The sequence below is a fragment of the Hyla sarda genome, chromosome 3 (assembly GCF_029499605.1).
Source record: "Hyla sarda isolate aHylSar1 chromosome 3, aHylSar1.hap1, whole genome shotgun sequence".
Classification (NCBI taxonomy): Eukaryota; Metazoa; Chordata; class Amphibia; order Anura; family Hylidae; genus Hyla; species Hyla sarda.
This window is the reverse complement of record NC_079191.1, coordinates 423799142-423814591: the sequence shown is the minus strand read 5'-3', so window position 1 is coordinate 423814591 and position 15450 is coordinate 423799142. Positions and strand designations below refer to the sequence as shown.

General features: G+C 46.1%; 1 protein-coding gene across 3 annotated transcripts in view; it reads right to left on the bottom strand.

Moving 5' to 3' along the window:
• LOC130363065 (mitochondrial amidoxime-reducing component 1-like) overlaps positions 1-15450 on the bottom strand; it is a 44601-nt gene that overhangs the window by 15909 nt on the left and 13242 nt on the right. The window contains exons 1-3 of one of the 3 annotated variants that reach the window (XM_056568385.1): positions 14716-15063; positions 5142-5315; positions 3738-3903 (exon numbers count right to left, since the gene is read on the bottom strand). In XM_056568385.1, the coding sequence (XP_056424360.1) occupies positions 3738-3903; positions 5142-5315; positions 14716-14945 (570 nt within the window). In that variant the 5' untranslated portion in view covers positions 14946-15063. Of the gene's footprint in view, positions 1-3737; positions 3904-5141; positions 5316-14518; positions 14622-14715; positions 15064-15450 lie in introns of those variants that run through there. The other 2 variants (XM_056568386.1, XM_056568387.1) reach the window with 2 other exon arrangements.

The window sequence follows — 15450 nt, the reverse complement described above, 5'->3', positions numbered from 1 at the left end:
AATGGGTGGAGAGATCAATCTGCAACTAATGCAACCACTGTAGGCATCCTGATTGAAGACTGCAGGTCTGCAGCTCATTTATGTTTCAATGGGTGGGGTAGCTGATGTGTGGGAAGGAGGAAAATGGTATCATAGGATTTGCAGGCAAAAAAGAAAACTGAAAACAGGAAATACAAGTTCACAGAAAGCTAGCCACAGTGTTATGGTAATCTCACAGCATAGCTATTTAGCCCAAGACAAGCGCAGATCCTTCCTAAGCCTGTCCATTACTGTCTGCCAGGTACGTGCTAAAATCACCTTATGCTGGATAACCCCTTTAATAGCGAGGAGTTCACGATCTCCAATGGAGTAATTCCTCTCAGCAGGAGAGAAAATCTTGCAAAAGAACCCACAATTTACACTCTTGCCCTTGGCGTTGGCATTTTTCTGTGTGAGGACGGCACCCGCTCCAATAGATGAGGCATCAACCTCCAATGCAAAGGGCCTCTCTGGATCAGGTCTATCAGAACGGGAGCAGAGGCAAACGCAGACTTTAAACGGGAGAAGGCCTCTTCAGCCTCTCGAGGCCAAGACTTAGGATTGGATGCTTTTTTAGTGACAGCTACAATAGGAGCAACCAAGGATGAAAAATGTGGGATAAACTGACGATAATAGTTAGCAAATCCCAGAAAGCGTTGAATTGCACGTAGGCCCGAGGGACGAGGCCAATCCAAAACTGCAGACAACTTATTTGGATCCATCTGCAGGCCCTGATGAGAGACAATGTAGCCAAGAAAGGGAAGACTAGACTTTTCGAACAGGCATTTCTCCAATTTGGCGTAGAGATGATTCTGAAGAACCAGACGAACATGAGTACGATGCTCCTCTAAGTTGGAAGAGAAGGTCAGGATGTCATCTAGGTATACGAAAACACAGGTGTAAAGAAGATCACGGAAGATATCATTAACGAACTCCTGGAAAACGGCTTGAGCATTGCAGAGACCAAAAGGCATAACAAGATACTAAAAATGTCCATCACGAGTATTGAAGGCCGTTTTCCATTCATCTCCCTTGCGGATACGAATGAGGTTATACGCACCGCGTAAGTCCGGCATGGAGAAGACCTTCGCACCACGTAAACAGTCAAAAAGTTCTGAGATAAGAGGTAGAGGGTAACAGTTCTTGACCGTGATTTTGTTAAGTCCCCTGTAGTCAATGCATGGACGGAGTGAGCCATCCTTATTCCCTACAAAGAAGAAACCTGCTCCAGCAGGAGAAGAGGACTTACGGATAAATCCCTTTTGGAGATTCTCCTGGATGTACTCAGCCATGGCTTTGGTCTCAGGAACCGATAGAGGGTATATCCTCCCACAAGGAGGAGTGGTACCAGGCAGAAGATCAATAGGGCAGTCGTAAGGACGATGTGGAGGCAGAGACTCAGCCTGTTTCTTGCAGAAGACATCCGAGAAATCTTGGTAAGGTGGCGGCAGGCCAGGTAAAGGTGGAAGACGAGAAACAACTTTACGCAGAACAGGTTGGAGGCAAAAACTTTGACAGGATTGTCCCCAGCGAATTATTTCTCCAGTTCTCCAATCCAGTTGCGGGGAATGGCGTTGCAGCCAAGGAAGACCAAGAAGAATCTCAGAAGTACAGTGTGTTAGCACATAGAATTCAATCTTTTCTTCATGCGATACTCCTACTTGCATGACGAGAGATTCAGTACGGAAGTGAACCTTACAGTCCAGATTTTGTCCATTAACAGTGGAGATGAACAAGGGCTTGGCAAGCCGAGTAAGGGGAAGATGATACTTGTGAACTAAAGCCGCATCAATAAAGTCACCTGCTGATCAGGAATCCAAAAATGCTGTAGCACTGAAGGAAGATTTGGCTGAGGCGAAGACTTGTACAAGAATAGTTAAGCGTGGAGAGGTAGCATTCACACCCAGGGAGGCCTCTCCCCCATACCCTAGGTGCAGGCGAACTGTACAGTCCTTGAGAAAGTGCTCCGGGCTAGCACAGTACAAACACAAATTCTCATTGCGTCGTTGTGACCTCCCCTGCTGCGTACGACGAGGATGATCTCCTTGTAAACCTCTTTGGCAAGAGGCGCAAGAGACAGAAGAGGTGGACGTTGGGACACAGGTGTCAGGCGGGCAGATTCCCTCTCAAAGTGCAATTCCTCCTGTCTTTCGGCAAAACGCACATCAATGCGTGTGGCCAAATGGATAAGTTCAGACAAAGAAGATGGAGGATCTCGTGCTGCAAGGGCATCTTTAATACCGCTTGACAGTCCTTTTTTAAATGTGGCACATAAGGCCTCATCATTCCAGGCAAATTCAGAAGCTAGAATGCAAAATTGAACCGCGCAGTCACCAACGGTAGAATCTCCTTGACATAGATTCAGCAACGCCGTCTCAGCTGAAGAGGCACGTGCAGATTCCTCAAAGACACTGCGAAATTAGGCCAAGAATGCCGACAAATTGGAGGATACTGGATCACCACGGTCCCAAAGGGGTGTAGCCCAAGCCAGGGCTTTTCCAGAAAGTAGACTGACAAAGGCCACCTTACTACGTTCAGTCAGAAACAGTCAGACATGAGCTCCAAATGCATGGAGCACTGTGTAACAAAGCCTCTGCATGACTTGGAATCCCCATCATACTTGGAAGGCAAAGGCAGGTGCAGCTGGGAGCCAGGAAAAAATGCAGGAGCTGGAGGTGGGAGTGGGCCAGATTGTGGTACCTGCTGCTGTTGCAAGGCCAAAAGCTGTTGCATTATGGCTGCAAGTTAAGAAAATTGCTGCGCCTGTCGGGACAACTGCTGTAAGTGACGCATCACAACAGAGGAAAGATCCGCAACTTCAGGCAGGGGTACCTCAGCAGGATCCATGGCCGTATCTTACTGTAACACTCACGTTTCTGAAGACAGGACTCCGGTGTATGTGGATCCGCTGGACCTGTGTGAGAGATGACTCGGACCGTGCCAGGGAGCGGAGTCTAAGGTACCGCTGGTCTTCACCGGAACACGCCGCAAAGCAGGATGGGCTTGCAGCTGCAGGCGACACCCAGGTGGCTACTCCCGGCAATGGCTCGACCACACCGGCGGCTGAGGAGATGCGAAGCACAGAAGGGATGAGACAACTCATAGTCAGGAAAGCTGTAGGTCAGGGCAGGCGGCACAGTAGCGTAGTCGGGACATAGCAGAAGTTCAGTAGGCAGGCGGCAGAGAAGCAAGGTCAAGGTCACAAGAGCAGGAGATCTGGTACACGGCAAGGCAATACAAAGGACCGCTTTCTCTAGGGCACAAGGCAACAAAGATCCGGCAGAGAACTGAGGAGGGTGGAGGAATTTATCAACAAGACACAGGTGGTTACACTAATAAGCGTACTGGCCCTTTAAATCTTAAAGCTCTGGCGCGCGCACGCCCTAAGGGACGGGGACACATGCGCCGGAGCAGAGAGGTGGAAGCAGAGGCAGGGGAAACACCCGGAGAGTGACGGACTGGGGCTCGCATGCGGGTGCATACCGCAATGTGAGTCCCAGCCCCGTTGGCAGCAAAAGGGGACCATGCGCTCACGGCCAGCGTGTGAGGCCAGAGCACATAGCGTAACAATCCCATGCTGATTATTGAGGGAATACAGGATTTTTCAGGGCCATTCTGATATTTTTTCAGGATTTCTTAGGCCTCTATAAACTTTGAAAATGCAGATTAGAGCATCATTATCCATCCGCTAGACAACATCCCTCCTGCCGTTTACTGACCTGATCATCTTCACTATACAGCGGATACTCATTCCTTGGATTCCTGGGCTTCATTTTATCTTCAAAGTAAACAATCCGATAAGTCTGAACGCTCTGTAAGAAGCCGGTGATCCAGTCCGAGGCTTCATCCCCACAATCTCTGCCCTGAACCTCATTGCCAAAAACCCTGGAAGAAGAGACGATTGAGTCATGTGCTTAATGTGATGCATAGAAAAATGGAGGCAACATCATATTCCAACTGGGTTGTATTGCAAGTCCTGATCTAAAAACATGATTGAAAGTAATATCTGACTGGTTACTTGTGGACACTGCCACAACCTCTACAAAGTAATATTTTTGTATGAACTAGCCCAATATTGCCGCGTCTTCCTACCTTAACCTTAAGGTAGAGAATTGGCAACAATATCTTGTCCTCACTTCCTCAACATATATGCCGTCCTCTTATCCCCCTCACATCCCCCCTTATATTCCCCCTCATATCCCATTCTCATATCCCGACCTCATATCCTGTTCTCATATCTCGTCCTCATTCCCTGATCTCATATGCCAATCTCATATCTCGTCCTTATATCTCATCCTCATTCCCTGACTTCATATCCCGATCTCACATCCGACCTCAAATCACATCCTCTCCTGACCTCATATCCCGACCTTAAATCACATCCCCACATCCTGTCCTCGTATCCCATCCTAATATCCTGTTCTTATATCTCTTCCTTATATCCCATCCTCATTCCCCGACCTCATATCTTGTTCTCATTCCCCGACCTCATATCTCGTCCTCATTCCCCAACCTCATATCTTGTCCTCATTTCCCGACCTCATATCTCGTCCTCATTCCACAACCTCATATCTTGTCCTTATTCCCCAACCTTATATCTTGTCCTCATTCCCCAACCTCATATCTCGTCCTTATTCCCCAACCTCATATCTCGTCTTCATTCCCCAACCTCATATCCCAATTTCCCATCCCAACCTCAAATGACATCATCACATCCTATCCTTATATCCTGTCCTCATATCCCGACCTCACACCCCGTCCTCATAGCCTATATTTATATGAGTACACTTTAGGCTCAATAATAAGACAGTATGCAGAAATTTTCCCCTAGTGGCGGCTGCAGAAATTTTTTAATAGCACTTTGCGATGTAGAGGATTTGGTGCTCGGTGTTTTAAAGATGTTGTCGATAGGCTGAGTCTGGTATTCAGCATTCAAGTCAATGGGGCTGAGCTGTAATTCCAGACATATCCAATGGACAAGAGTGGTGCTGTTTCTGAAACTTTAAAAAAGTACATCCTTTGTTTAATCCCGGACAACCCCCTTTAAAATTGTCCATCAAAACCAGAGAAGAAGATGGTGGCTGTGACCTCCTGTAGCCCTGGATTTGGAATATCGCACATACTTGCATGAAAGAACTTCATTTATTTCTGGAAGCTTCAGTGGGATCTTGAGATCTTCCATTTCCGGGGCATTGAGGGTTAAGTAGTCGTTGTCACAGGTTGCCCTTATCAACACCATTCGTGGCTCTTGTCGCGCTGTAACTTGAACTTTGTCCTCCTTAACAACAAGCCAGTGCCTGGAATAACAAGATTGTTACTCAACAAGATTGTTACTCAATCTACGTTTTCTACAAGTCACATGGCGGTGACATCAATGTGTGATATGATTCTAAGATGAGTTAAATAACAGGGATCAGAGTTATCTCCTATCCCAACCATCTCTGAAGGTGAGTGGTCACAGCCTCTGTATCATAGACAAACATGTAAGGATGCAGCAATGTACATGCATGAAGGGGTTAAAGGAATTGTATAAAAAAAAAACTGAGTTCCCAAGAGATGCCACCAAGTCACCAAAAGATGCCACCCAGTCAACAAGAGATGCCACCCAGTTTTCAAGAGATGCCATCTTGTCACCAAGAGATGCAACCCAGTCACCGAGAGATGCCACCAAGTCACCAAGAGATGCCACCAAGTCACCAAAAGATGCCACCCAGTCACCAAAAGATGGCACCAAGTCACCAAAAGATACCACCCAGTCAACAAGAGATGCCACCCAGTTTTCAAGAGATGCCCTTGATTCACCAAGAGATACCACCTAGTCCCCAAGAGATACCACCCAGTCAACAAGAGATGCCATCTTGTCACCAAGAGATGCAACCCACTCACCGAGGGATGCCACCAAGTCGCCAAGAGATGCCACCAAGTCACCAAGAGATGTCACCCACTCACCAAAAGATGCCACCCAGTCACCAAAAGATGCCACACAGTCACCGAGAGATGCCACCGAGTCACCAAGAGATGTCACCCTGTCACCAAGAGATACTACGAGTCAACAAAGATGCCACCCAGTCACCAAGAGATGTGACCCACTCACCAAAAGATTCCATCCAGTTACCAAGAGATGCCATCCAGTCACCAAAAGATGCCATCTTGTCACCAAGAGATGCCACCCAGTCACCAAGAGATACCCCCCAGTCACCGAGAGATGTCACTGAGTTCCGAAGAGATGCCACCAAGTCACCAAGAGATGCCACTCAGTCACCGAAAGATGCCCCCGAGTCACCAAGAGATGTCACCCTGTCACCAAGAGATACTACGAGTCACCAAAGATCCCACCCAGTCACCAAAAGATTCCATCCAGTCACCAAGAGATGCCATCTTGTCACCAAGAGATGCCACCCAGTCACCGAGAGATGCCACCTAGTAACCAAGAGATGCCACAAAGTCACCAAATGATGTCACCTAGTAACCAAGAGATTCCACCCAGTCATAAAAAGATGTCACAAGTCACCAAGAGATGTAAGCTAGTTGCCTAGATCTGCCACCCAGTCACTAAGAGATACCACCTAGTCACCTGGAGATGCCACCCAATCACCAAAAGATGCTACCAGTCACTAAGATGTCACCCAGTCACCAAGAGATGCCACATTGATGTTGTGCTATTTTTTGTTGTCTGTTCTGGTTTTGTCATTTTTCTTTCTGTGCCCTCTCAGGCGGCGTGTTTAGCAGATGCCCTGGTCATTGCCCTAAATATATCACTTGCCCAAAAATAGTTTTTTGTACTTCAGTTACCGTCTGGCGTATGAATGTGTTTACAAATTTCACCCTTTTTTGCAATATCCAGGGGCTTCCTGGGCATCATGTGTGAAGTGACATGCACCACATAATAAATTTTGCACAACAATTGGGAAAACCACACGCTTGTGCACCAGATTTTGCATTTGCCAGATTTTGCATTTGCGCTAATGATAAATTCCCCCCATAGTGTATAAGGGTCTATTCACATGGCAGAATTTACGCTTGTGGAATTCCGCCTCAAATTAAAGCCCATAGACTTCTATGGGATTCCGCCCTCCCATTCACACAAACGGAAATTCCAAAATGTGAATGGGAGTGTGGAATCCCATAGAAGTCTATGGGCTTTAATTTGAGGCGAAATTCCACAAGCGTAAATTCTGCCGTGTGAATAGACCCTAAGGGCACCCATACGTGTTGCAGCCATGCACAAGGCCGTGTAGTGGGCAGACAAGGGCAGAGTTTCCTACAGATATATATATATATATATATATATATATATATATATATATATAAGTTCCTGAGCCTGGCAGAGTTTATCTTGGCGGCTGTATAATCGCAGTGTATAGACTCATGTTTGCTGAGTGACAGGAGGTCGAGTTCACTCAGTTTAATCCTAATACTGCGATTAACCCTTCACGACCTACTGCAACAAATTAACCCTTCCTGTATTTGGAGAGACCGAGGCTGTATTTACTATATAAAAAGGTGCATATAGTCAAATATAGGGCAGGTGCCCAGATATGAGGGTATGTTAGTCAGCTAAGGGCCCCATATACTTCTACGGCCAAGACATAGTCAGTGTGGAAGATTAACTGCATAGAACCAGTCAGAGAGTAGTCAGAAACAGGGACACAAAAGTAACTTTTTAACAGGGCTTCTCTTATGTTAATTTTTCAGTCACAAAACAAAAACAGCCCTTACAATCTTGCATAAGTATAAATTAAATTCCGATTATTTAACGCTAGCTATTCAGAAATCATCCCTGCCGATGCAGGTGGCTTACTACCAGCCACCCAACAAAGAAGACACCAAACATGTATCTGGCCCATATTAGAATGCCCCCTTTTGAAGCTGCAAACCTCCAGATTCAAACTCTCATCAGTGGTGCAGGTTTATTACAACCTCCCTGGCAGACTGACTCTCATCTAGTGACGAGCTAAATGACTGACTATCTTCAGCACCTGTGCTGATCTGGGCCGGTCTGAAAACCTGGAGTGATCTAAGAAGGGGATAAAAGGCTCCACTACCAAACCTGCCTTTTATCCTGTAAAAATCCAGGTCCTATAACAGGACTTAGCAACATCCCTAGAAAGCTAAGTCTCACCAGGGGTTTTAACTCTTTCTGGGTTACCAATATGTCACCAGCATCCTTTGGATGAGATATGTACTTCCTGATAACTGGTTTCCACATATAACAGGTACCTTGGGGGAAATGGTGATGCCAGAAGTCTATTCCTGTCACCGTCTCACATCAGATAGTGACTAGGTTTGGGTCATTTCCTGCATGTACACATGTTTTTACTCTAACTCAAATGTGGGGTTTTGCTTCTGAGTCTAAGTAAAAAGACTTGTACATGCAAGAAATGACCCGGTTCATATGTGGGCAGCTGATTTTAATAGGTTGCCAATGTATACCCACAGCAGAGGGCTGAACCGTGGTGTGAACACTCCCTAACCTAAGGAATATACTGTATATACAGTTGGGATCAAAAGTTTGGGCACCCCAGGTAAAAATTTGTATTAACCCCTTAAGGATCGGGGTTTTTTCCGTTTTTGCATTTTCGTTTTTTGCTCCTTGCCTTTAAAAAAATCATAAGTCTTTCAATTTTGCACCTAAAAATCCATATGATGGCTTATTTTTTGCGCCACCAATTCTAATTTGTAATGACGTTAGTCATTTTGCCCAAAAATCTACGGTGAAACGGAAAAAAAAATCATTGTGTGACAAAATTGAAAAAAAAACGCAGTTTTGTAAATTTTGGGGGCTTCCGTTTCTACGTAGTACATTTTTCGGTAAAAATGACACCTTATCTTTATTCTGTAGGTCCATACGATTAAAATGATACCCTACTTATATAGATTTGATTTTTTCGGACTTCTGGAAAAAATCATAACTACATGCAGGAAAATTAATACGTTTAAAATTGTCATCTTCTGACCCCTATAACTTTTTTATTTTTCTGTGTATGGGGCGGAATGAGGGCTCATTTTTTGCGCCGTGATCTGAAGTTTTTAACGGTACAATTTTTGCATTGATAGGACTTATTGATCGCTTTTTATTCATTTTTAAATGATATAAAAAGTGACCAAAAATGCACTATTTTGGACTTTGGAATTTTTTTGCGCGCACGCCATTGACCGAGCGGTTTAATTAATGATATATTTTTATAATTCGGACATTTCCGCACGCGGTGATACCATATATGTTCATTTTTCTTTTTATTTACACTGTGTTTTTTTTTTTTATTGGAAAAGGGGGGTGATTCAAACTTTTAATAGGGGAGGAGTTAAATGATCTTTATTCACTTTTTTTTTTCACTTTTTTTTTGCAGTGTTATAGGTCCCATAGGGACCTATAACACTGCACACACTGATCTTCTATGCTGATCACTGGTTTCTCATAAGAAACCAGTGATCAACGATTCTGCCGCATGACTGCTCAGGCCTGGATCTCAGGCACTGAGCAGTCATTCGGCGATCAGACAGCGAGGAGGCAGGTAGGGGCCCTCCCGCTGTCCTGTCAGCTGTTCGGGATGCCGCGATTAGCCGCGGCTATCCCGAACAGCCCGACTGAGCTAGCCGGCCACTTTCGGTTTCACTTTTAGGCTAAAGGGTTAATAGCGCGCGGTGCCGCGATCGGCACTGCTCGCTATTAGAGGCGGGTCCCGGCTTCACTATGACGCCAGGCCCGCCGTGATATGACGCGGGGTTACTGTGTAACCCCGCGTTATATCAGGAAAGCAGGTCCAAGGGCGTACCTGTACGCCCTTGGTCCTTAAGGGGTTAATGTGCATAAAGAAGCCAAGGAAAGATAGAAAAATCTCCAAAAGGCATCAAATTACAGATTAGACATTCTTATAATATGTCAGCAAAAGTTAGATTTTATTTCCATCATTTACACTTTCAAAATAACAGAAAACAAAAAAATGTTGTCTGCAAAAGTTTGGGCACCCTGCAGAATTTATAGCATGCACTGCCCCCTTTGTAAAGCTGAGACCTGCCGGTGTCATGGATTGTTCTCAAACATCATCTGGGAAGACCAGGTGATGTCAATCTCAAAAGGTTTTAAATGCCCAGACTCATCTTTCCTTGCCCCAACAATCAGCACCATGGGTTCTTCTAAGCAGTTGTCTAGCAATCTGAAACTGAAAATAGTTGACGCTCACAAAGCTGGAGAAGGCTATAAGAAGAAAGCAAAACGTTTTCAGATGTCAATATCCTCTGTCCGGAATGTAATTAAGAAATGGCAGTCATCAGGAACAGTGGAAGTTAAAGCAAGATCTGGAAGACCAAGAAAAATAACCAACAGAACAGCTCGCAGGATGTGAGAAAAACCATTCAAAACCCACGTTTGACTGCACAATCCCTCCAGAAAGATCTGGCAGACACTGGAGTTGTGGTACACTATTCCACTATAAAGAGATACTTGTACAAATATGGTCTTCATGGAAGAGTCATCAGAAGAAAACCTCTTCTACGTCCTCACCACAAAAATCAGCGTTTGAACTTTGCAAATGAACATATAGACAAGCCTGATGCATTTTGGAAACAAGTTCTGTGGACCGATGAGGTTAAAATGTAACTTTTTGGCCGGAATGAGCAAAGGTACGTTTGGAGAAGGGCAACAGAATTTAATGAAAAGAACCTCTGTCCAACTGTTAAGCATGGGGGTGGATCAATCATGCTTTGGGGTTGTATTGCAGCCAGTGGCACAGGGAACATCTCACGAGTAGAAGGAAAAATGGATTCAATAAAATTTCAGCAAATTTTGGATGCTAACTTGATGCCATCTGTGAAAAAGCAGAAGGTAAAGAGAGGATGGCTTCTACAAATGGATATTGGTCCTAAACACACTTCGAAATCCACGGGGGATTACATCAAGAGGCATAAACTGAAGGTTTTGCCATGGCCTTCACAATCTCCTGACCTCAACATAATTGAAAATCTATGGATAGACCTTAAAAGAGCAGTGCATGACAGACAGCCTAGAAATCTCAAAGAACTGGGAGACTTTTGTAAGGAAGAATGGGCAAAGATACCTCAAACAAGAATTGAAAGACTCTTGGCTGGCTACAAAAAGCGTTTACAAGCTGTGATACTTGCCAAAGGGGGCAGTACAAGATATTAACTCTACAGGGTGCCCAAACTTTTGCAGATGCCATTTTTTGTTTTCTGTTATTTTGAAAGTGTAAATGATGGAAATAAAATCTAACTTTTGTTGACATATTATAAGAATTAGGGATGCACCGATATATCGGCGGCTGATACATATCGGCCGAAAATAGCTATTTTGGGGAAATGCCGAAACAACAAAAAATTTGCCGATAATGACCCACCTCCCCTACCCGCCCACAGCACAAGTTACAAAGACTGCCAGTGCCAGAGGCTTAGCGTGGGGGGTGCAGGGGGGGGCGGCCACACCGGGCGCAACATCTGGGGGGTGCGCTCTCCGGGATAGGAATACTTCTTTTTATGTGCCCGGGCTGTCTCCCGTGTGTGGCTGCAGGCGGGGTCTGACCAGAGCATATAAAAACTAATACTGTATACTAAAAACCAGGGGGCCTCCAGCTGTTGTGAAACTACAACTCCCAGCATGCCCGGACCGGCAAAGTCTGTCCGGGCATGCTGGGAGTTGTAGTTTCACAACAGCTGGAGGCCCCCTGGTTTTTAGTATACTGTATTAGTTTTTATATGCTCTGATTGGCCCCCGCCTGCAGCCACACACGGGAGCCGGCCCGGGCACATAAAAAGAAGTATTCCTAACCTGGAAATCCCTGTGTCCCGAAAAATCTTTTCGGGACATAAGGATGTCTGCCGGTCACTCACCATTCCCCAGCGTCCTCCTGCGATCCTCCTTCGATCCTTTGCTTCTCCGCCTCTATGGTTGTACGCACGGGACGTCACTGAGGTCCCGTGCGTACAACCATAGAGACGCAGGAGGACCGCAGGATCATCGCAGGAGAACGTGCGCTGGCTGGGGCCTGGTAAGTGACCAGTGGCGTGTCATCTTCTTGAGTGTTCCGGTCACCGCTCCTCCGGTCCCGGCATCTACTGCAATGGCCCATAGGCCATAGTAGTAGATGTGACCTCGGGCCGGAGGAGCGGTGACCGGATCACTGTGGGGGCAGCAGTACAGACATACAGCCTCCAGCCGTACACTGTATATGGCTGGAAGCTGTATGTCTGTGGGGTGGGGGGAAGCTGCCTACTATTGTGGGGGAACTGCTGACCTAATGTGGGGGGGAGCTGCCTACAAATGTGGGGGGAGCTGCCTAATATTGTTGGGGGGGAGCTGCCTAATATTGTGGGGGGGAGCTGCCTAATATTGTTGGGGGGAGCTGCCTAATATTGTGGGGGAACTGCCTACTATTGTGGGGGGGGGGGGGAGCTGCCTACAAATGTGGGGGGAGCTGCCTAATATTGTTGGGGGGAGCTGCCTAATATTGTGGGGGAACTGCCTACTATTGTGGGGGAAACTGCCTACTATTGTGGGGGAAATGCTGACCTAATGTGGGGGAGCTGCCTACTATTGTGCGGGAACTGCTACTATTGTGGGGGAGCTGCCTGTTAATGTGGGGAAACTGCCTACTATTGTGGGGGAACTCCCGACCTAATGTGGGGGAGCTGGCAATCTAATGTGGGGGAATCTAATCTAATCTAATGAGCGGAGCGCTGCATTTTACCAGAAGACGGGGAGAAGTCATTTTCAGTTTCGGTATCGGTTTCAGCCGGACTTTTTTTTTTTCCGGTTTCGTTTCGGTTCTGAAATTTCCATTTCGGTGCACCTCTAATAAGAATGTCTAATCTGGAATTTGATGCCTTTTGGAGATTTTTCCATCTTTCCTTAACTTCTTTATGCACATTAATACAGATTTTTACCTGGGGTGCCCAAACTTTTGATCCCCACTGTACCAAGGAGTATTAGGCAGATAGAAGGGAATATGACTGCTGGATCAGACTACACAGGGTTTGTTTGTAGTCTGTTACCATGGAGACACATGAAACAGAAAATGCCAGGGGATTTGTAATCAAGACTATCCGAAATGTTTCCTCACATTGGAGGATAACTAAAAATATTATAAATCCCTGTTCACACAAGTAGAATAAAGTGCCCATAATATAGACTATATATACCTAAAAGCGTCAGACCTGAAAATATTTGAGATAAAATGTATGTTTATACGAGAACATATTTCCTAATATACGCCAGGATCCCATTGACTGACACTGTAGCAAGCCTATGGCTACATTGAAATGGCTGATAACACAAAACAAAAGCTCACAGCAAATACTAATACAAATGGGTCACATGCTTCCATAAAGCCTCCTGTGTCTTATTTGACCTTTGCCCTCCAGTACAATAATGTTATTCAGTCCCCGTGCTATAGTCGGGGCCGTGTGCAGTCACATGAAATGCAAGGATTTTAGCTATGGATTATCCCCTTTACATTGTGAACAAGAATTACATCTGGTTTATACCAATTCCAATTGAGGTGTTTATTATTATTATAAGGGGCCCCCGGTTCAGCCTCCCCTAATATTTTTGGGGGAACCACCTGGGTCCACTAGAGTGTAGTATGGCTAATGTGAAACTTTAATCGGTCAGGACTAGAGATGAGTGAACTTACAGTAAATTTGATTCGTCATGAACTTCTCGGCTCGGCAGTTGATGACTTTTCCTGCATAAATGAGTTCAGCTTTCAGGTGCTCCGGTGGGCTGGAAAAGGTGGATACATTCCTAGGAGACTCTTTCCTAGGACTGTATCCACCTTTTCCAGCCCACCGGAGCACCGGAAAGCTGAACTAATTTATGCAGGAAAAGTCAGCAACCGCCGAGCCGAGAAGTTCGTGACGAATCAAATTTACTGTAAGTTCGCTCATCTCTAGTCAGGACCCTCATTTATCAGGGAACTTAAAGGGGTACCCCAGTGGGAATTTTTTTTCTCCAATTAACTGGTTCTAAAAATGTGCCTAAAGGTGCGTTCACACATACAGGATCCTGTGCAGATTTGATGCGCAGGATTTGAAACTGCCGATTAGAAGCTGCGCTCAGTCATTTAGTTTACATTGAAATCTGCAGCAGAAAATCCTTTGCATCAAATCCTGCGTACGTGTGAACGTACCCTAAACGTACCTGGACATCTTATCCCCTATCCAGAGGATAGGGGATAAAATGTCTGATCGCGGGGGTCGTGATGTGACGCCACGCCACGCCCCTTCCATTCATGTCTACGGTAGTGGGCATGTCGGCCAACACGCCCCCTCCCATGGCGTGACATCACGAAGGGGCGTGGCCGTGACATCACGACCACTGCTGCAGGAACCTCGCATTTGTGTAGAACACCGCAGTTGCGGGGGGATCATGGGGGTCCCGCTGCTGGGGGGGGAGGGACATCTCATCCCCTACGCAGCGAAGTACCCCTTTAAGCACCGATTCCGGAGGGATGGGGGGCTGCTGTAAGTGGAATCTGCCTGGAATTACTTTGTGGAAATTCCATAGTGTGAACAGGCCATTATATTAGTCCTCAGGAAAGTCATCTCTAATCTGTCGAACTCCAACTGCTGCAAAACAACAACTCCCAGCATGTCAGCATGTGCAACAGCTTGATAGTTACAGGCGTGAGATCCCCACCCCAGGGCGTGTATACGAGGGTGCGGTGGGTAATATACGCTCGGTACCTGTCTCTGAGGTGGCCATTTCTCAGTCCATACTCTCTACACTCAGCTTCTTCGAGGGGGATTCCTCTACACGACTTGACAGGATACAAGAACAGCTGGGTCACCTCCCCCACCCTCCTCAGCTGCCTTTTCTTTTTCCTTCTAGATCGTAAGAACCAGGTGACGGCCGCAGACGCCCCCAGTCCTGCCGCCCAGAGCAGGAGAGTGCGGTGCTTGGTGAGGACCTCCATAGCTATGGCAAATACAAAGGAAGTGCCGGACACCTCCCCGAAATGACAACAACCAAGCTTTAAGCTCTGGAAAACAAAGAGTTTTGGCACAAGAATTTGGCTTCTGCCCAGGGGGGAGGACCTTCCCTTCTGGGTTCTGCTTATTTAACTATTTCATACATTTAGTCCACAGGATAACTCCAAACAGAGCACTAACCGTTCATCATAGAGTGCACTGAGGATAGAAAGCACTAAACAACACTAGGAGGCCTTTTCAGAAATGAAAGAAGCGATCTGATTGGTTGCTATGGGCAACTGTGCAACTTTTCCTCTGGACGGGTTTTGATAAATCTCCCCCCCAATGTTACAATGAAAAATCTCCAAACAGCAACTGAGACCAATCTTGCAACAAATCTACACCACAAAAACAGAGAAAAACCAATGATAAAGTCCCCTTAAGTGTCAGGTCGCTGGGGGCGGTTTTGGGGGGTCCGACCTCTGGAAACAGGGCCCCATCTTTCCCTGT